Source organism: Schistocerca nitens, chromosome 3, assembly GCF_023898315.1.
Source record: "Schistocerca nitens isolate TAMUIC-IGC-003100 chromosome 3, iqSchNite1.1, whole genome shotgun sequence".
In the NCBI taxonomy this organism is placed as follows: Eukaryota; Metazoa; Arthropoda; class Insecta; order Orthoptera; family Acrididae; genus Schistocerca; species Schistocerca nitens.
In genome coordinates this window covers 689,281,510-689,305,024 of record NC_064616.1, presented here as the reverse complement: position 1 = coordinate 689,305,024, position 23,515 = coordinate 689,281,510, and the positions used below count along the sequence as shown (strand labels likewise).

Here is a 23,515-nt window from a genome sequence, read left to right as displayed (position 1 = left end):
TGGATACGATATTTTCGTACCTTTTCTGTCCGAGTGCACTTTCTTACTTGTAAGTCGCAACTGTATTCTGAAAGATCACAAACTATCAAAAGTCAACACTGCACACAAAAATCAAGATTCGAAGTGTAAGAATGGCCTTTTTCGCACACGTACTGCTTGCTGACGCCAAGCTAACCTATATTTGTTTTGAAATGCTTCTAACTGTACCAACACACGACAGGCGGTATTGAATTGGCGCAGGTAGGCCGTTTCGGGTCATCCGTGGTTCTAGAGGAGCAGCTCGGAATTTTATAGAATTTTTTTTTCTGGGATTAGATTTTTTCCTCAAATTTTAGAAGGTTAAAAGCATCTAAGGCAATAAAATGATTTTTGAAAATCCTACATTGTTTTCATCCCTTAAAGGAATAAGAGCGGTCCTCTTTCCGCACTGGGGTTGAAGAACATGATTCGGAAGTTCGAATTAACTGCCAATTTGGGAACTGCTCTTGGGAGGGGCCAACGACCAATTACGTCACAAATTGTTGAAGTTAGTGCTGCTGTGGCTGAGTATTCTAGACGCAATATGCGATCTTCAAGCAGTGAACGAACTGTGTCACGACAGCTGAACACTCTTTCGCCTACCGTTCGAAATGTGCTGCGAAAAGCCGTGAAATGATCTCTCTAGTGCGGTTCCAAACTGTCGTTGATGCAGATGGTCGTCAAAATGAGCAACGTTCGCAACCTGGGACGTAAATATGATAAACTGCTAACAAAAAATGGCTCTGAGCGCTATGGGACTTAACTGCTGTGGTCATCACTCCCCTAGAACTTAGAACTACTTAAACCTAACTAACCTAAGGACATCACACACATCCATGCCCGAGGCAGGATTCGAACCTGCGACCGTAGCGGCCACGCGGTTCCAGACTGTAGCGCCTAGAACCGCACGGCCAAACTGTTAACAAATGATACTTTCATATGGAAATGAAAACAGTTTCTTTCAATGGTTTATTCGTTATTTCTCTTCCGCATTCCCTTAAAAATGTTCCCTCAAAATTTTATTGCCCTACGATCATTCGTTTTTCATGGGGCTCTGTCAAGAAGCGAAAGTTTAATTATAACCACCCTGTATATTCTGACATGGTCAGTCCTGATGGAACGGTCTGTAAGACTAGTCGGTTACCTCTATTGAATTGCGTTGTGCGTGTGTACAGATTTATTAGACAAGATTTTCGTGCATGGACAAGAAAATGTAAACTGTAAGGAAGTTGACTTGTTTCTCACATAGGATACATCCGGTACATGCAATGATTTCAAGCCTTTTCCAAAGATTTGTTAAAGCAGAATCGGTGGTATCACAATAGGCAGTGCTTGTTCGTGTGGCTGAAGAGCCCTCTTTCAATACTCGGTGAGTTGCACGTGGAATGGATGTCGCAAGCAGTACTATGTCGAAAGTAATGTAAGTAATACGGGATCAGCAGCTACAGCCTACGACTCAACAGGGAAGTGCATGTCTTATCTCCTGATGACTGGCACTGTGTTGACCCTAAAGGGTGCTACAGTGCTATATGGTTGCCACTCACTTTCATGCCTAGCCACGAAACATTAAATAAGCAAAACCTGGTTAAGAATCCCTACTTTAAAGCCTTGTAGAGCCAGGAACACAGGTTGACGTAGTTGGTTAATAGGCCCTACCTGCTTTGTCCTAACTTAAATGCAACAGTGTATGTTCTGTTTGGAGAAAAATATTCTCCGCGTAGTTGAAAGATACTATACTTCATCTCCTTGCAGGTATATGGTGCCAACTTCCTGGAGCCTCAACTCACTTTTGCAAATCTTGCTCGCCAGACGATATCTGTTAGGTAGGTAGAAAGAAGAGGTCCTTTCTTGTGGCAGCTCTTTCTCTTGATATGATCCCATTCTATTCTTTTCTTGTGGGGTTATGTGAAAAGTCCTGTAACTGAAACACTGCCGAGGCTAAAAGAGTTTCCTCCTGGCTGCCCCGGTAGTTTCTAGTGAGTTTTATCACATTAATTAAACAGAAATACCTTCCTGCCTCCCTTAACTTTTCATTCAACACAAGTGATCACTGATGCTACAACAAGCTTGTGGTCGCTGCTTCCAGACTGTAGGTTGACTGACAGTAATATTTCAGGTCAGTATGTGGCTATGTTTGTTCCACCTTTGATGTTTATATTAATCCACAATATCGCACATTCTATTTATGTCATTTACATTACTGAATTTTTTACGGCAGTAAATACTCCATCACTGGTTGTGCAGATTACCTTGCTGATACATACTCCAATCGGAATTTAAAATTGCGCTGCTGTTTCATGTTGTAGCCAGTTTTCTGTTCCAAGGATTGTATGGGCACTACTGTGATTAATAAGTGAGTAATCCTGAGAGCTTATCCTTAACGCTTTTGCTGCAAACTAGTATTAGACTCCTATGTCCTTTCTTGGCTTGGCAGTGTGTGTGTTTACCTTCGTAACAAATGCAAGTGATTTACTCGTTGCTCTGAACTGACCTTCACCTAACTACTCATTGGGCCAACACAGAGAATTTTAGTTAGTTACTTTGTTTGTTTGCTTTTTTTTTTTCGAAAACTGACTGAAGTACTAAAGAGGGATGTTGTTGTTTGCAAAACAAAATGGATTCCCAGAGCTACGTGTTGTCCTCCAATTTGGGGCCGGTTAAAAGGTGCAGATATCCTGATCATCTCTATCAGACAGTGAACTACTTGGTGCCCCTGGACAAATGTTCAAATGTGTGTGAAATCTTTTGGGACTTAACTACTATGGTCATCAGCCCCTAAGCTTACACACTACTTCACCTAAATTATCCTAAGGACAAACACACACACACCCTTGCCCAAGGGAGGACTCGAACCTCCTCCGGGATCAGCCGCACAGTCCATGACTGCAGCGCACGAGACCGCTCGGCTAATCCCGCGCGGCCGCCCCTGGATAGCTGAGGCATACCTACGGAACACAGCTAATCGCGTAGCATTGCACATGCGTCATCTCTCTTGGTACTGTTATTTGTGACCTACTTTACGGCTATTTGTTTCTCGGATATGTCATCAGTCTCAGTAGAGATGTACAGAGGAACAGGCTGTTCCGATGCCAGACTTAACTTTCTGCCTTTCATATAAGCGTCATTAACATCACAAGTAATTGACATGCATGCTTCGTAACCATCGACATTGAAATACTCGATACGTAGGCCTTCGAAGCGTCAAAAGATCAAAGGCTTAAACGATGTTGTGAGACAAACGATATTATTATTTTTGTTCGTAGTATTGTTGTTTTTAACTGTTGTCCTTGCCTCTGAAATCGGATGGAGATTCCCCCTTTCGGGAACTTCATAACTGAAGTTTTTGTATTACATCTGTAATATGTGGAATTTCTTACTTAATCTTTAGCAGTTAGACTGAAGAACAAAACAACAACAGAACCAACAACATGTTGTCTTGAGTGGGATTACGCGTAGAAACAGCGTCTCCGTAGTGGGAAATACTTGAGAGAAGGTCGGACAGGAGTATAGCGAGGGAGGAGAGGAGAAAGTGAAATTATGAAAATAAATATAAAATATTAGGGAAAGAACGCTCTGAATGATACCACAGTATAAGTGGAACACAGATGCAGAAAAAAATAGAAATTTCTGTTATGAGCAGAACAGGTCTGATGTTGGAACATTTGTAGATGAAGTTTCAGAGACACTACTGATTTTCTAGAACTAACGAGTTTCAAAATTTCGCAACAAAGAATTACGGGCTCATTTGCATTTTTGCGACCTACAACCTAGGGCTCTAAACAAGGAAGCTAATCAATAAACGGAGGATCGATCAATAATGTACGCACTACTTACGACACAGCCCGACTAATGGATATATGAGCTACCAACTAAAACGCTGCCGCCTGGAATTATTTGAAGTATATTGTAACGTTGCCGACATTTTGCTATTACTTTGTTCGTTCTTCAGAGACGAAAAGTACAGAATGGAAAAAGGTAATAAAGTTTTATACAGTGTAACCAGTCAGTAGTGACTATGTCAGTTTATTGGCGTAAACAGTTTGTAAAGCAACAATCAAGGACCAGTTCGCCAATCATGAGTATAAGGAAAGGTTGTAATTACTATTTCGATTTTCATACATATAGTTCTCCTGGCTATAGTTTCCACTGTCTGAAATGTTGGTCACTAGCTTCTGAAAGGTTCGAGTGTCAATTAGTCCACAGTACTCATTCAGAAATTGAATTTCAGTACTACACATGCAAATATGAGGATATGATGAGGAAAGTGCAGTTCGTTAAACGCTTAACTTCACAGATTTTGTGTGGTTATTTAGATAATTGAAATTACTTGATGAGGAATTGTTCAGTGTTATTTTGAGCACAAATCCATCTTCGTCTTACACACAAGTTTGGAGCGTACGTTACTGCTGCTGAGCCATTAAGTCTGTTGTATGCCCCCTATCCGATCTCAGTCTGTTACATTTATTCCACATCGTTCAGTGGCACCTGCAACAGCCTGGTTTGGCGTGCCAGGAGAACGTGTAACAGATTCAGTCTCATCAGACTTGTTCAGTTGCTCCCACTTCTGAAGACATTCTGAAGAAATCTTCAGTTTTCAGTTAGTCAGAACCTGCGACATGTTCCAATATAAGCCGATTCCAGGTTGTCGATGTTACTCTTTCCACCTGTGCCACTCTGTAATACCTGTCATCCATACAAGCAAGGACACATTGCAGTATTTATCTTTATTCTGCTTGCATGTTTTCAGATGATTTTTATAAACGTGAACAGTTTCTTCATTGAGTTGAGATGTATTTACTTACAGATTCGCCAAGTTAAGTAATGAAATTTTATATAACAAGTTTGTTGCAGTGACCTCCTTCTAGAATAGATTCATAACTATTCGTTCACAGGTAAAATGCCTCTTACGCGCTGCAGTGTTGACATATGTTACCTTTAATGTGAAAGGTATCGTCAGTGGTTGTTAGTTAACTGGACAGGTACTTCCGTGCGTTACTCCAGATGACCACAGATTGAAAGTAGCACTTGAATTTCACTTGCTAATAGTTTCGGCGTATTAACGTCGATATTGTTTTCTTGCTTTGTGTAACTTGAAAACTTCATCGACGATGTGACCACCAGTTCACACGTTTACCATGAGAACTGTTGTAGCCGCTCAGAGTGGCCGCGTGGTTTGAGGCGTCATGGACGGACTGCGCGGCCTCTCCCGCCGGAGGTTAGAGTCCTCCCGCGGGCGTGGGTGTGTGTGCTGTTCTTAGCATAAGTTAGTTTAAGTAGTGTGCAAGTCTAGGGACCTATGACCTTAGCAGTTTGGTCCCTTAGGAATTCACACACATTTGAGCATTTAGAACTGTTGTAGTCCCTAATGCACATCTGCACTATATTACGGAGAGTATAATGAATGAAATCTATTTATTAATTGTGGTGTCGCTGCAGTAATAAGCAAACATTATGAAGTCCAGTGACAACTTGTAACTTAATTTCCAAGTTTCTGGGTTTCCAGCCGAGTTAGTTATTTTCAATTCACAATATTTTGACAACGTGCCTGCCTGTCACCTCTCGGACAGTGATGACAATGTTGCTGTTCGCCTGAACAGGTTTGATTGACCCACACCAGCTGCCATCTCATACGTCTATTTTGTGAAATTCAGTTGTATCATTTTCTGACGCAGAGATAAACAGTCATATTACGTTGTTTACTAATATATCCCGGCGTGTGATACTTCTTGTTAACTGGGAGCTATTTCTTCTTTTGCACACATTGATGCCTTTCTTTTCGTTGGCTGAGTCAGTAACTAGAGAAATTTCGTGTTTTTAAATCTGAGTTATGTCTGATACATAGCGGTTAATCTGTCCATATATACAAATAGAAAGCAATAATTGCAGATTTGTATAGGCCATCCTCCATCTGGCTGAAATGGTAAACCATGCGGGCTTGTCTCAGCGTGATAATTGGCCACTGGCGTAAGTGCATATTCTACAATAAACGCCGGTCGGCGTGACCGAGCGGTTCTAGGCTCTACAGTTTGGAACCGAGCGAACGCTACGATCGCAGGTTCGAATCCTGCCTCGGGCATGGATGTGTGTAATGTCCTTAAGTTAGTTTGGTTTAAGTAGTTCTAAGTTCTAGGGGACTGATGACCTCAGAAGTTAAGTCCCATAGTGCTCAGAGCCATTTGAACCATTTTGAACAATAAACGATGATAAAAACAACTATCTGCTACGTCGCAAAAACAACCTTGTAGTGTCGTTTCGGTATCACAGTACTATTACCAAATGTAGAAACTAGCAGAGAAGCTGCACTGTAACGTACATATCGAAATAAGTACATGTATCGATGATGAGTTGTAAGTGCGTCTGTTTCTTGTAGTCCATATAACTTGGAATCTTCTCTTAATGCTGATGATGACAAAGTGACAAAGGAAAAGCGTGGGGACCGGTCCCGACTGACATAATCCTTCTATGTGGGATCACCACAGGGCTATCGAGCTTAAGGCCCCTACCGACAGATGTCACCAACAACAGTGTCGAATATGCTCACTTCATTAGAGACGGTAAAGTGGTATGGGAGTTAGCCCATGACTTTGGACCATGGTATTGTGATTAGGAACTGATCACCCCCATCTGTTTTCGCTTGCTGGCCAAATAGTGACGTTGAAAGTTTTAGATTGGTACTACATTAATGACCTCGACCATGCAGCCAAGTCTTTAATTTCTGCTGGATCTGTCTATCTTTCTAATGTTTTAAGAGATATACAGCATTGTATCGTTCACATTCTTAGCGTGTATGAAACTTCGTCAAGGGCAAGAACATGAAGCAACTTTTAAAATACAGGTACCTGTGGTGATTCTACAAATGTCCCAAAAGGGATAATATATTTCTCTTTCACTATTATCTGCATCTGACATGCTGCGCAGTTTTCTGCTTACTCTGGATTTACACATTCCATATTCTGCTCTTGTTATGGTTCCAATTTCAGTCAATATTTCCGTTGTTTACTGTTAACTAATACACTGGACATACTAGACAGAACAACTGTGTGAATAAAGTATAGGATTTAACGTATCATCGATGAGGAGATTATCAGGAATGGAGTACAAACTCGGAACAGACGAGGATGGGAAAACAGAATGACTGCGTCCTTTTCAAAGAAACGTTCTGGGCATTCACCTTAATCGAACTGCGGAAACTACAGAATTGACGTCTGATCGGAAAAAGCAGTTTAACAGTAGAAAAGAATTGTGTGTATCTCGCATCATCATAATCTAACACGACTTGCGTTATTATCACATGAATTTATGGAAAAATGACTCACTAAGGGGCACCGAACGGGTGACATGATTTTAATTCTGGACATAAATATCTAATCCGATAAAAGCTATTGGGACATGTAAATAGTCAGATTAAATGATTTCAAGCAGCTCAAGGTCGTAAAATTTGTTACTGCACCTTCTAAGACTGTACCGACTAAAACCAAACACTTTGCGACCTAATAATATTACCAGTTTGCAGAATGAATTTTCACCCTGCAGTGTAGTGTGCGCTGATATGAAACTTCCTGACAGATTACGATTTTGTGCCGGATCAGGGCAGGGGTCGAACCTTTCTTCCAGGAGTGTTAGTCCAGCGAGATACACAGGAAAACTTCTATGAAGTATGGAAGGTAGGAGATGAGGTACTGACGGAAGTACAGTTGTGAGGGCGGGTTGTGACTCAAGCCTATATATGTCAGTCAGTAGAACACTTGCCCCTGAAAGGCAAAGGTCCTAGCTTCGGGTCCCGGTCCGGCACGGCACATAGTTTTAATCTGCTAGGAAGTTTCATTATGGATTTGATATGTCGGAGTCAGAGTATCACACTTATGGTCGCAAAACTCCAGTAGGGAAGATCAAAACAAAACGTTTGTACATTACAAAATCTGGTATAAAATCCCTAAAGTCCTTGCATTCTATAGGACGGAGGTTCAAGTGACCATACAGGCATCCAAATGCGGTTTTTCTGTGATATGCTTAAATCGCTTAAGGCAAATGCCAGGATAGTACCTTTGAAAGGGCACAACTGATTTTTTCCTATTCTTCGGAGTTTAGTCTGTAAATATATTACTGATTTAGACACACACATCACATAAGGACCATGACTATTACATAAAACAAACGCGGGTCAGTACAGAGACGTACCGACTATCGTTCTTTCAGCTCTCCATTCGCAGTTGTAATGAAATGGGTGCGGAGGTAAGTATGTGCTCCCTGCCGGACATCCTACTGTGTCTTATGAGCAACTCTAGATGCAGTTATGTACGCGATGGCGACTTAGTAGAACTTCGCTACACGTGGCGTAAAATCTGCCCACCGAGCGAGGTGGCGCAGTGGTTAGCACATTGGTCTCTCATTCGGGAGGACGACGGTTCAATCCCGGTTCCTGATTTAGGTTTTCCGTGATTTCCCTAAATCGCTCCAGACAAATGCCAGGATGGTTCCTTTCAAAGGGCACGGCCGACTTCCTTGCCCGTCCTTCCCTAATCTGATGAGACCGATGAACTCGCTGTTTGGTCTCTTTCGCACAAACAACCCAAGAACTCAACCCCAAAATCTTCCACTAATACATGTTTGCCTAGTCATTATCTCGAATCCCGTCGTTATAAAGCACTTTGATTGGTATTCGTATGCAGAGCGCCCAAACTTTAAGGGTCAAAAATATACAAATGGTAAAGGATCCAGAACTGAGTACTTTGAGATAAGGAAACAATAGTTAGAAAAATAATTTTTTCTGGGATAAACAATATGCACCTTCCAATGACAACTTAGGTTCATAGCAACTGTTCAAAGTGACGACCACGAATCTCAAAGTGTGTATTAAAATAGCGCATAAAATTTTGCTGCACTCTCTCAAGTTGTACACGAAGAAAGGAAGCTAGGACACTATCAACCCGTTTTTGTGTTTCCAATTTCTGCTTCGGTTTCATGCACCAACAGTCTCTTAGAAAAACCCAAAGTAGTGATATCTGACCATCACGTTGGCCACGGGAGAAAACCTCTCCTTCCAAACCAGTGATGAGGGCATCTGTTATTCAGGTACTCACAGAGATTGCTATCCAAGTTAGAAGGCGCACCGTCGTGTCTGAACTGCATCCTGCCGCGGACAGCAAGAAGTACAGTCGCCAACAACTGTGCCAGCACGTATCGAAGTAACATAAACTAACGTGCGTCGTCTAAACAGCGTGGCACCAAAATTATAGGGGTAACATAAGCTAACATGCGTCGTTCAATCTGCATGCGTCAAAATTAGTTCTGTTACTTGATCTTTTGCAATTTCTGCCCAGAAGTTAATAGAAAATCGTGACTGATCTGTTTCGGTTGTGGCACATAGTTATTCATGACTCCAGAGTGGCAGCTGTTGCAATTGCAAGAGGCTTCATACGTGAATAATAAAAACTGTAGGGCGTTTGTAACTGAAATAGTGCACAGGAGAACTGAACTCTTCTTCCTTTTTTCTTAGTTTTTGTCTTGTTTCTTCACTGGTTCGGCATGTTTAGTTTTCGATTTGGCAATCTTAGTGGTAGAGGGTGCCATTTCCTGTCGTCTCTCCTTTCCCCCCCTTGACGGAAGTTGTTTACACCAACTGTCTACGTCTAGTGTTATCCCATGTGAAAGTGTATCGTGTAACTGCGGTGGGACGTTGGTACCAGCCCAAGCCCTGTGTTCACGTAATGGGATGTGGGAAACCGCCTGAAAATCTCGTCTAACATGGTCGGAACACCGATGCTATTCGTTATCCTGACGGGCGTATTCGATCCAGCGCCGGCGGACCTCCCCGAATCCCGGAAGTGGGGTACTAACGCACGTGGCTGTCCGCGCAGCTAGCAGGAGAACTGAACTCCTGATTCTAATTCATATGACTCCATTGACTGCATACATTGTTATGAATGGGTTGTAGTGGCTGTTCTACCACTTTAAACTGTATTCGTCAAAGTGTGCATTCCACAGGCAAATTGACAGGCGCATATCGATGAATCTTCCCTACATGATCTAACACAATCTGCTCAGATACTTCTATTTGAGCAGTACTTTGGCTAGAACCTTGGACAAATATCTGTGGCTTGAACAATACAATTTCTCGTTAGTTTCCATACATGGTCATAAATTTCTTCCAGTGTGGATGCTGCCTATTGCGAAATTTTCGCTGTACACTTTTTCGACAGGTAAAACAATGCTTATAAGTAGTATAGGGGTGTGTTGTGAGGCAGCTAGTCAAAACCAACAGTCGAAAGTACACCGTCAAACGGGACTTCTTCTTTGAATTTTTTAAGTCTTCTGACGATGATAGGCCGCGACCGCTACGGTCGCAGGTTCGAATCCTGCCTCGGTAATGGATGTGTGTGAGGTCCTTAGGTTAGTTATGTTTAAGTAGTTCTAAGTTCTAGGAGACTGATGACCTCAGATGTTAAGTCCCATAGTGCTCAGAGCCATTTTTTCGATGATAGGCTATGTGAAAGACTAACACTGCAATCTGACGGAACGTCAATTTTTATTAAATATTTATGCTTCCGATGTGGAACACAACAAGATTAGCTTCAAAAACTTAAGAGACTGAAAAAAGAAGCAAGAAGTCCTGCGACAGAAAACTGCCCAAGTACGGAGAAATCACCAAATATGTGTCACTCTGTACCTGATGCATAGAAAGTGATTGTTGTCAATCCACAGGAGCAGAAAACCTATAAACTGAAATGAAGTTAAATCTATGATTGTGAAGGCGTTATACAGCTGAAATGTTAAGCACTTCACGGGTTACCTCGGTTATACTTTCAAGATTTGTCTTCGTGTTGAATAAAAGTATTTTCGCCTAACGTGTACAACAAAGATATATATTTAACAATTTTGGCTATTTTACTTTTATTTCCTGTATTATTGTTTGCAATTGGAATTGCAGTTCAATTTACAGTAAAAATTGCCTGATTAAATTGATAAGTAATTAGTTTTGTTTTCTTTCTAACTTTCCTTCATACTGCCATCGTAAAACCAAACAAGTCAATCCACTTGGGACGTGACGACTCGAGTTCCTAGAGACCCCAAAACCGTTTGGCTACATTGACTGTACTCCATTTTTACTGAAGTCGGTACATAGAGCCATAGGGCAACAGGTTTTAAGTTTAGGTTCGGTGTGGGTACCGGTGAAGTCTTTGATGTACTCTGTACCTGCGCATAATTTTATTAATTTATCTTGTTTTATTTTTTATTTTCATACAAATTTTTGTTGGTTTTTCTTATTTTGTTATTAAAAATAAGTAAATATTACAAAATTTCTCGGTTACTGACTTTGTCATACTATATAGAGTGGTCAGAAAGAGTCAGAATAGCTTGTGAGGGTATTACAGAGTAGATTATTCTGAGAAATAATTAAGAAAAAATTGATACGTTACGCCATTTCTGAGTTATAGCATTGAAGTTAGCCAGTAAGGCCGTCGTGCGCCCAAATTAAAGGGACCCACCAAGGACGGTGTCGCTAAACGTGTCCTTCGTTTGATTACTAAAACCGGACATGATACGGATATAAAAATAGGACATGAGACGACAGTAAGAATCTAATCCGAGCCAAAAGCTGAGCAGTCCCGTGCTCTGTCATGTACGTATACGCTCTAAGAACGACTGACACTGATTGTATGTGGTGGGCCGCTTGAATTTGGGCGCGCAACGGCCTGATTGACTAACTTAAAAGCTTATTAACTTGGAAACGGCCCAACGTATCAAATTTTTTCTTAGCAGTTATTTTTAGCACAATCTAACCTGCAACCCCCTTACAATCTTTCAGACTGTTTCTGGCCACACTGTATAAAGAGAATGATGTGTTCATGCGATCTGTTGGGCCGCTGTGGTCGAGCGGTTCTAGGCGCTTCAGTCCGGAACCGCGCATCTGCTACGGTCGCAGGTTCGAATCCTGCCTCGGTAATGGGTGTGTGTGATGTCCTTAGGTTAGTTAGGTTTAAGTAGTTCTAAGTTCTAGGGGACTGATGACCTAGGATGTTAAGTCCCATAGTGCTTAGAGCCATTTATACGATCTGTTGCAGGCAACTAGGGATCAGGTCATATTTGTCAACACCTTCAATAAATGTTTAAAAATATACATTAGTTCGAATTAACCAACAGTACTTTAAAAATGTACATTCTTCCAGAGCTCCCTACAGTACATCCTACAGGATTATTCTGCTAAACTGTTTGCCTCAGATGTCTCCTGACTCGTATTTCTGCTTTCTGTTGCGAAAAAGTCCTCATTAAATGAAATATCGCCCCATTTCATAGCTATTTGAATTACAGAGATGTCAATATCAACTTGGCTTTTTCACGAGGAAGTATAGTAATTTCTGCCGCTAGTTTTAAGAGAGGCTAATATAACAATGTTTCACTCTTAGGTCAGATTCCTAATTTCGGAGTAATTAGAATACTTAGAACACAGGACTTAAGTATTTTGAACCTGAACCGATTGCTGTCTTCTGCGAAAGAACAGAATTTACCGTATTTTCCAGCAAGATGGCGCAGCATAACATTGCTATCGGAAGTAGTCGTGTATCTCCACGAGAATGTGCCATGTTGTATTGGATGTGGTGGAACAATATCCTTGACGAAACGACCACCTGATTTAGCCCCAATGGACTTCTGTATATGGGGTTACATTAAAGACAGTGTTTGTCCCACCACTTCCAAGAAACATCAACGAACTGCGACAATGGATTACACAAGCAGATCCACTTACATCAAGACTGGCTTGATAGCATTTAGCAGGAAGCTTATTACAGATGGAACGTTTGTTGTGTTACAAAAGACAGCCACATCGAACATTTGTAAGTAAACCTTGAAGATATACTGCGTTCAGTGCTGTATCAAATATTTCCGTAAGTTATTTACCATTTACACAATTAAAGATTACTTTTGAAGTGTATGAGTAATTAATAAACAGCCTGTTTATAAATAAGTGTAAAACTTTTTAAATTATGTCAATATTGTGTTAAATTGTATTTGTACTTCTAAAGTGATGAGTAACAATTGCCATACGATTAATAATAATAATAATAATAATAATAATAATAGTAATAATAGTAATAATAGTAATAATGCTAATGGTAATGGTAATAATAATAGTAATCCCCGTGGAGGCTCGGGAAAAGAATAGGCCTCCGGTATGTTCTGCCAGTCGTAAAAGGCGACGAAAAGAACAAACCACTAATAGGGCTAACCCCCCTTTTAGTGTGATGAGTTGGTTCAGGACAGAACTAAAGAAGCCTCGGACAAGCGCCGTCATGGTGGGGGACGACGCTTGAACCCTATGCCCGCCCACAATGGTAACGACACTGCTAGCCAACTGGAAAATGATTTAAATCCAAATAGAGGTGTTTTGCAGGATATGCTTCCTACAACCACCCTAGAAGGAAAACAAAGGCAGAGGATGAGATGGTCAGATGAAGTTAATCGACACCTCATGTTCTGTTATTACCAAGCAACAAACCTAGGAACCAACACAACTGGATACAGATCACAAGTATACACAACATTTATTATCAGATACCCGGAATTAAAATTTTTAACAGAACAACGACTAGCTGATCAGATCCGTGTAATAATAAAAAATAACAGGATACCCCAATCAGAATTAGAAAACATCAAACAACAAGTACAACAAATACTGGAACAAAATAATGTGCAATCAGAAGAAGAAGAAAATACAGTAATGGACTCAAACATCCCAGAGCAAACAAACAAAGAACAACACGCATCAATTAAACAATCAGAGGAAAACGAAATCTTAAGACAGCCACCAGAACAAGCACAAATAGAACACGAAGTGACACGTGTTAGATATAGAAGAAAAATTTCAGCTGACATATGTAGAATACAAAGACATAAATACAGACATTAGACCATTCTTGCATAGACAGCCAAATAACCCACAAGTCGCCGGCCGAAGTGGCCGTGCGGTTAAAGGCGCTGCAGTCTGGATCCGCAAGACCACTACGGTCGCAGGTTCAAATCCTGCCTCGGGCATGGATGTTTGTGATGTCCTTAGGTTAGTTAGGTTTAACTAGTTCTAAGTTCTAGGGGCCTAATGACCTCAGCAGTTGAGTCCCATAGTGCTCAGAGCCAACCCACAAGTCGAAACAACAATAAAAACTATCAACACAATCATACACAACAAAATAAATGAAAACACAACTATGGAAGAGTTACAACTACTGGTTTATATAGGAGCACTCACTACACTAAATATATACACTAGGCAGAGATCAGAACCAACCAACACACAGAAGAAACCCACAAAACCAGCATGGCAACACAGGCTACAGATCAGGAAAACTGAGAAGAGACATCGGACAGCTAACACAATTTATAAGAAATGAAATGTCAGGAAAAACGAAAAAGGTTAGGTAAAATCTCACAACAAGAAGCGATAGAGCAATTAGATGAAAAGAAGCAGAATTTACAAGCATTGGTCAAACGACTTAGAAGATACAAAAAAAAGTGAAAATAGAAGGAAACAAAACAAAACATTCAATACAAACCAAAAGAAATTTTACCAGACAATAGATAACATACACATTAAAATAAACAATCCACCAAACATAACAGACATGGAACACTTCTGGAGCAACATATGGTCAAACCCGGTACAACATAACAGGCATGCACGGTGGATACAAGCAGAAACAGACACATACAAGATGATACCACAAATGCCTGAAGTGATAATTTTGCAACATGAAGTTACCCAAGCAATTAATTCTACTCGCAATTGGAAAGCCCCTGGAAAAGATAAAATAGCAAATTTCTGGCTAAAGAAGTTCACCTCAACACATTCACATCTAACTAAATTATTTAACAGTTACATTGCAGACCCATACACATTCCCTGATACACTTACACAAGGAATAACTTATCTGAAACCTAAAGATCAAGGAGACACAGAAAACCCAGCTAAATATCGCCCCATAACATGCCTACCAACAATGTACAAAATATTAACTTCAGTCATTACACAGAAATTAATGACTCATGCAACACAGAACAAAATTATAAATGAAGAACAAACAGGCTGTTGCAAAGGAGCACGAGGATGTAAAGAGCAACTGATAATAGACGCAGTGGTGACATATCAAGCTAAAACTAAACAAAGGTCGCTACACTACGCATACATTGATTACCAAAAAGCTTTTGATAGTGTACCCCACTCATGGTTACTACAAATATTGGAAATATACCAAGTAGATCCTAAATTGATACAGTTCATAAACATAGCAATGAAAAATTGGAAACCCCACTTAATATCCAAACAAATTCAAATATCACATCACAGCCAATACAGATTAAGCGTGGAATATACCAAGGAGACTCATTAAGTCCTTTCTGGTCCTGCCTTGCTCTGAACCCACTACCCAACATGCTAAATAATACAAATTATGGATACAATATTACTGGAACATACCCAAACAAAATCACACATTTGCTGTACATGGATGATATAAAACTACTGGCAGCAACAAATCAACAACTCATCCAATTACTAAAGATAACAGAAGTATTCAGCAATGATATAAATATGGCTTTTGGAACAGACAAATGTAAGAAAAATAGCATAGTCAAGGGAAAACACACTAAACAAGAAGATTACATAATGGATAACCACAGCGACTGCATAGAAGCAATGGAAAAAACATGCCTATAAATATCTAGGATACAGACAAAAAATAGGAATAGATAATACAAATATTAAAGAAGAACTAAAAGAAAAAAATAGACAAAGACTAACAAAAATACTGAAAACACAATTGACAGCAAGAAAGAAGACAAAAGCTATAAATACTTATGCTATACCAATATTGACCTACTCATTTGGAGTAGTGAAATGGAGTAACACAGACCTAGAATCACTCAACACACTTACACGATCACAATGCCACAAATATAGAATACATCACATACATTCAGCAACAGAAAGATTCACATTAAGCAGAAAGGAAGGAGGAAGGGGATTTATCGACATAAAAAACCGACATTATGGACAGGTAGACAATTTAAGAAAATTCTTTCTAGAACGAGCAGAAACTAGCAAAATACACAAAGCAATCACTCATATAAATACATCGGCTACACCACTGCAATTTCATAACCACTTCTACAACCCTTTAGATCACATAACATCAACAGATACGAAGAAAGTAAATTGGAAAAAGAAAACACTTCATGGCAAGCACCCGTATCATCTAACACAGCCACACATCGATCAAGACGCATCCAACACATGGCTAAGAAAACGCAATATATACAGTGAGACGGAAGGATTCATGATTGCAATACAGGATCAAACAATAAACACCAGATATTACAGCAAGCATGTTATTAAATATCCCAATACCACAACAGATAAATGCAGACTTTGCAAACAACAAATAGCAACAGTAGATCACATCACAAGCGGATGTAAAATACTAGCAAATACAGAATACCCCAGAAGACATGACAATGTAGCAAAAATAATACATCAACAGCTTGCTTTACAACATAAACTTATAAAACAACACGTTCCCACATACAAGTATGCACCACAAAATGTACTGGAGAATGATGAATACAAATTATGCTGGAACAGAACCATTATAACAGATAAAACAACACCACATAACAAACCTGACATTATACTCACCAATAAGAAGAAGAAATTAACACAACTAATCGAAATACCCATACCCAATACAACAAATATACAAAAGAAAACAGGAGAAAGAATTGAAAAATACATCCAACTGGCTGATGAAGTCAAGGACATGTGGCATCAGGATAAAGTTGACATTATACCAATTATACTATCAACTACAGGAGTCATACCACACAATATCCACCAATGCAATACAGCTACATCCAAACTTATCTATACAACTACAGAAATCCGTAATTATTGATACATGTTCAATTACCCGAAAGTTCCTAAATGCAATATAACATATACCGTACAGTTAAAAGGAAGTCACGCTTGATCAAGGTCCGCGTCACTTTCCATTTTTGACCAGACATAACGTCTGAGAAAAGAAAGAAAGAATGATAATAATACACTCCTGGAAATTGAAATAAGAACACCGTGAATTCATTGTCCCAGGAAGGGGACACTTTATTGACACATTCCTGGGGTCAGATACATCACATGATCACACTGACAGAACCACAGGCACATAGACACAGGCAACAGAGCATGCACAATGTCGGCACTAGTACAGTGTATATCCACCTTTCGCAGCAATGCAGGCTGCTATTCTCCCATGGAGACGATCGTAGAGATGCTGGATGTAGTCCTGTGGAACGGCTTGCCATGCCATTTCCACCTGGCGCCTCAGTTGGACCAGCGTTCGTGCTGGACGTGCAGACCGCGTGAGACGACGCTTCATCCAGTCCCAAACATGCTCAATGGGGGACAGATCCGGAGATCTTGCTGGCCAGGGTAGTTGACTTACACCTTCTAGAGCACGTTGGGTGGCACGGGATACATGCGGACGTGCATTGTCCTGTTGGAACAGCAAGTTCCCTTGCCGGTCTAGGAATGGTAGAACGATGGGTTCGATGACGGTTTGGATGTACCGTGCACTATTCAGTGTCCCCTCGACGATCACCAGTGGTGTACGGCCAGTGTAGGAGATCGCTCCCCACACCATGATGCCGGGTGTTGGCCCTGTGTGCCTCGGTCGTATGCAGTCCTGATTGTGGCGCTCACCTGCACGGCGCCAAACACGCATACGACCATCATTGGCACCAAGGCAGAAGCGACTCTCATCGCTGAAGACGACACGTCTCCATTCGTCCCTCCATTCACGCCTGTCGCGACACCACTGGAGGCGGGCTGCACGATGTTGGGGCGTGAGCGGAAGACGGCCTAACGGTGTGCGGGACCGTAGCCCAGCTTCATGGAGACGGTTGCGAATGGTCCTCGCCGATACCCCAGGAGCAACAGTGTCCCTAATTTGCTGGGAAGTGGCGGTGCGGTCCCCTACGGCACTGCGTAGGATCCTACGGTCTTGGCGTGCATCCGTGCGTCGCTGCGGTCCGGTCCCAGGTCGACGGGCACGTGCACCTTCCGCCGACCACTGGCGACAACATCGATGTACTGTGGAGACCTCACGCCCCACGTGTTGAGCAATTCGGCGGTACGTCCACCCGGCCTCCCGCATGCCCACTATACGCCCTCGCTCAAAGTCCGTCAACTGCACATACGGTTCACGTCCACGCTGTCGCGGCATGCTACCAGTGTTAAAGACTGCGATGGAGCTCCGTATGCCACGGCAAACTGGCTGACACTGACGGCGGCGGTGCACAAATGCTGCGCAGTTAGCGCCATTCGACGGCCAACACCGCGGTTCCTGGTGTGTCCGCTGTGCCTATGCGTGTGATCATTGCTTGTACAGCCCTCTCGCAGTGTCCGGAGCAAGTATGGTGGGTCTGACACACCGGTGTCAATGTGTTCTTTTTTCCATTTCCAGGAGTGTAATTTAGAAGGGCCGATAGCAAGAAATTGTGCGTTTCCTGTACCCGTTAAAATTTCTTCAATGAAGTAAGCACCAATCACGTAGTCTGAAATAATCTCGCACAAAATTACCACACTCAACTGCTTCTGATGAGCAACTTGCCTCCTGTCTCAGCCAGTGCGAATCCTCAGCTTTCATACTTCAGATTTCCAAGATCTTAAAGTAAAAAGAATGTGTAAAAAGAAGTCTTCGAAGAAAGAACCTGTCCCCGTGATGTCGCAACAGAACCGAGCGACAGAATTCCATGCGTTTTCGGCAATTCTGCTAGTTAATCTTCTGATGAAGTGACACCTAATACGCGTGGATGCTGACTGAACGCAAAATGCGAGCAACGCTGAGCTGATTTACTCCAGGGGCACTCGTAATTTCTCTGGAGCTAACATGTGAATTACGAGAAACCGCTGACAGAACATCTATTTCATTCGTTCTGCTCGTTTGAGCCTTGCTCCTTACCGTCTGCGTAATATTCCAGTGCCCTTCCAATAACAGCGTTTTTGAATATTCGCAGAATTGTCATTATTGTTGAGTGCCGTGTGCCGAGATACTTTGTTCGTACAACTCAGCTGTTCTCTTCGTGTTCTTTCTGTATTCTGCGTAAAGTAGCAGCATATCATATTTCTCTTGGTTTGTTGCAGATATTTATTTTTTCAATCTAACCGACACTTGACACATGTGAACGACAGAAACAGAATGAAATTTACATTTCCGCTGTGTTTCTTTTACACCGATATTGCGGCGGTGGAACAATGTTCCCTCATTCTCCGAAGTGATATAGTCTCATACCTACGAACTTTCGCATAAGACAGCAATCAGTTTAATTTTAACAGTTTGATCATAAATATTGTAATTATTCAGAAACTACTAATAGGCTTTTGAATAGTGATCTGCTGTTGCATTTGCTTTGTTTAGAACTACGGTATTAGCAGAAAAAATTCTATGGTTCCATTTCAAAAAGCGAAATATCTGTCTAATTTTAATGTGCTACGTTGTTTGGTGAGGAACAGATTGCAATTTAATTGGGTAAAAACAGAATTAAGGTATCTTAAAAAGGAAGGAAGATAAACCTTTAACGTCTCGTCGACAATGAGGTCATTAGAGAAGGAAAACGAGTTCGGACTGTTTCGAAGATGGTGAAGAGAATTGGCCGTGACATTTCAAAGGAAGCATTGCAGCGTTTGTTTGGAGCGATTTAGAGAAATTGCGGAAAACCTAAATCAGGATGGTCGGACCCGGATTTAAGCCGTCGCCCTCTCGAACGCAAGTCCAGTGTGCTAACCACCGTGCCACTTCTCATCAGCACGTTTTCTGAAAGTGTTTCAGAAATACACTGCCTGAAGAAAAAGTGAAGCACCCAGAACGCATCGGATGAGAATGTTACTTCGCGCACGTACCACAATCAACAGGTATGGAAATGATTAGCGTTGCAATTCTTTGTGACTGGTGCAATGGTCGTGAGAATACATTAGTGCTGTTCATGTTTAGTATTGTTACGAGGTCTGGTAGGATATATACGGGGAAGGACCGTGAACAACGTCAGATGTAGAGTGATCACTGTGAAGCACAGTAGAAGCCGTGCTCAGCACTATGGGACTTAACATCTGAGGTCATCAGTCCCCTAGAACCTAGAACTACTTAAACCTAACTAACCTAAGGACATCACACACATCCATGCCCGAGGCAGGATTCGAACCTGCGACCGTAGCAGTCGCGCGGTTCCAGACTGAAGCGCCTAGAACCGCTCGGCCACTCTGGCCGGCCACCTGACAGACTGAAAGGGTTCTCATTGCGGGTATTCATTTTGTTGGCTAGTCGAACCGTGCAATATCTAGATGTTTGGGGTATTCAGATGTTACAGTGGCCTAATGTAGGACTGCATAGGAGCGAGACGAGGTATTATCGTATTCAAGGCTGTGGTCGACCAAGTCTTACGACCACAAGGCAGGATCGCCGTATTGTGCACCAAGCACATCATAACGACTTCACATCCGCGTCTGCGATCCGAGAACAAGTAATGGACTGAAACTTCCTGGCAGATTAAAACTGTGTGCCGGACCGAGACTCGAACTCGGGACCTTTGCCTTTCGCTGGCAAGTGCTCTACCATCTGAGCTACCCAAGCACGACTCACGCCCCGTCCTCATAGCTTTACTTCTGCCAGTATCTCGTCTCCTACCTTCCAAATTTTACAGAATCTCTCCAGCTAACCTGCAGAACTAGCACTCCTGAAAGAATTCTGGAATCATCCCCCAGGCTGTGGCTAAGCCATGTCTCCACAATATCCTTTCTTTCAGGAGTGCTAGTTCTGCAGGTTCGCAGGAGAGCTTCTGTAAAGTTTGGAAGGTAGGAGACGAGATACTGGCAGAAGTGAAGCTGTGGGGATGGGCCGTGAGTCGTGCTTGGGTAGTTCAGTTGGTAGAGCACTTGCCCACAAAAGGCAAAGGTCCCGAGTTCGAGTCTCGGTCCGGCACACAGTTTTAATCTGCCAGGAAGTTTCATATCAGCGCACACTCCGCTGCAGAGTGAAAATCTCATTCTGGAAGTAATGGACTGTCTCCAACATGCTGTCTCATCCTGTACAATTACTCGCGGACTAGCACCAGCTGGACTAAGGAATTACCGCCCCATGAGTAGGTTGCCTTTAACAGCACAACTTAAACGGCTGCATTTGGAGTGGTGCCGTGACCGGAAAGCATGGACTGCTGATGAATGGTGTCGCGCTGTGTTCAACAATGAATCGCGTTCCTGCACCGTCCCGGATGACCATCGTCGTCGAATATGGTGGCAACCTGGGGAGAGGTCCCATTCTTCCAGTGTTTTAGGGAGTAAGGGTGTTGAGACACCTGGCTTCTTACCTTTCATGCAGTATTCAAGACTGTGAACTGGAGTCGGCGCCTTTGAAACGCGCCTGTTTCTTCAGATGTGTTGATGATACTTTTGTTGTTTGGCCTCATGGTAGGGAGAATTTAAATGCCTTTTTAGAACATGTGAACTCGATCGTTTTACGATGAAGGTGGAAGAGAATGGTTGCCTTCCCTTTCTTGACTTTTTGTTAGGAGCAAGGTTGATGGCTCATTGGGACATGCAGTTTACCGGAAACGTACTCACACTGACTCGTATTTACAGGCTGCTAGTTGTCACCATCCGGCTCAGCATGAAGGGGTACTTCGTACCTTGGTACACAGGGCACGCGTCATTTCCGACACTGAGACTTTGCCAGCTGAGCTGGCCCATCTTGAAGCTACATTTCGTCAAAATGGTTATAGTGAAAGACAGATTAAACGTGCGTTGCGCTATCGACCAACTGTGCAACGGATGATTGATGATAAAACTGAGTCGACACCTGCCTTACATAGGAAGCAATTCCAACAAGATCGGTCGTATTTTACGGAAATACGATGTGAAATGTGTTTTCCGAACTCTATCTAAAATTAGAGCGCTTTAGGGTTCATTTAAGGATGATCTTGGTTTGCGTAAGGCGGGTGTATCTCGCATTCCTTGTAGCTGTGGCGTGGCATATATTGGTCAGAGTATCAGGATCGTGGAGGACCTACATACTGAGCATAAACGGCACACACGGTTCAGGCAGCCAAGTAGGTCTGCTATTGCCGAACATTGTTTGGATACTGGGCACCCTATGCTATATAACAATACCGAGATATTGGCATGCACGTCCAGCTATTGGGACAGTGTTATTAAGGAGGCTGTTGAGATTAAATTAGCGAGCAACCTTGTAAACAGGGATGGAGGTTTTGTTTAAACTCTGCTTGGAATCCGGCTCTCTCCCTTGTCAAAAAACGGAGGGTCAAAGTCAATGTTACCTCACTTGCTAGTTCGTAGTCTTTCATTATCGATATCTCCGACTTTGGTCATCTTTGGTGGCACTAGTGTTCAGTGTCTGTATGTTATCTTCTCTGAATTACTCCAAGAACGGAGGTTTTAAATTTGCCTGTACATCGCCTGTCAGCTGCAGTTTGTGCCTTGAAAGTGGCGGGATATACTCACGCCGAAATATCGGCGGTGACTGTAAATACGAGGGCGGTTCAGAAAGTAACCTCCGATTGGTCACAGTGCGGGTTGTGGGGGGAGTAGCGACGCCATCTGTGCGTTCACGCACTCAACAGGTCAGTCGGCATCAAGCCCTGGTCGAGTGAACGTCGTATCTGCGCTAGTTTAGTTTTTGTGGCAGTTTGAAATGTGTGCTGCAATAGAAAACCCCGCCAAATGTGAAGTGCGTGTTGTCATAAGGTTTTTTATAGGCAAAGGATATTCTGCAGCAGCTATTCATCGTGAGCTTTGTGCCATGTACGGACCAAGAGTTATGAGTGAAGGAGTTGTCCGTGAATGGGTACGTTTATTTAAAAGTGGACGAGAAAACGTTCATGATGAAGAGAGGAGTGGTAGACCATCATTGGTGACTGACGAACTCGTTCAGACAGTTGATGCAAAAGTTCGTGAAAATCGACGTTTCTCAATGTCAGAGTTGTCTACTGGTTTTCCACAGATTTCTAAGACTCTCTTGTACGAGATAGTGACAGCAAGATTGGGTTACCGTAAGTTCTGTGCATGATGGGTGCCCAAAATTCTTACCGACCACCACAAAACTCAAAGAATGGCCTCTGCATTAGACTTTCTGTCACGTTATGAGGACGAAGGAGAACCATTGTTAAACAGAATCGTGACCGGTGACGAAACCTGGATTAAGTACGTGAACCCTGAGACAAAAGAACAATCAAAGATGTGGGCACATTCAAATTCGCCTACCAAACCAAGAAAAGCCTCGCAAGATTTTTCTGCCAGAAAACTGATGGCAACGGTGTTTTGGGATGCCAAAGGGGTGTTGTTGGTTGAATTCATGGAACGTGGTACGACCATTAATCAAGACGTGTACTGTGAAACAATAAAAAAGTTACGACGGGCTATACAGAACAAACGCCGTGGTATGCTGAC

The 23,515-nt window shown here is 42.2% G+C and overlaps 1 protein-coding gene across 1 annotated transcript in view; it reads left to right on the top strand.

Moving 5' to 3' along the window:
* The first annotated feature begins 1,772 nt into the window (after window positions 1-1,772).
* Window positions 1,773-23,515, top strand: part of LOC126249393 (src kinase-associated phosphoprotein 2-A-like) — a 221,949-nt gene continuing 200,206 nt past the window's right edge. The window contains exon 1 of the mRNA XM_049951046.1: window positions 1,773-1,841. Coding sequence (XP_049807003.1) covers window positions 1,775-1,841 — 67 coding nt within the window. The 5' untranslated portion in view covers window positions 1,773-1,774. The remainder of the gene's footprint in view (window positions 1,842-23,515) is intronic.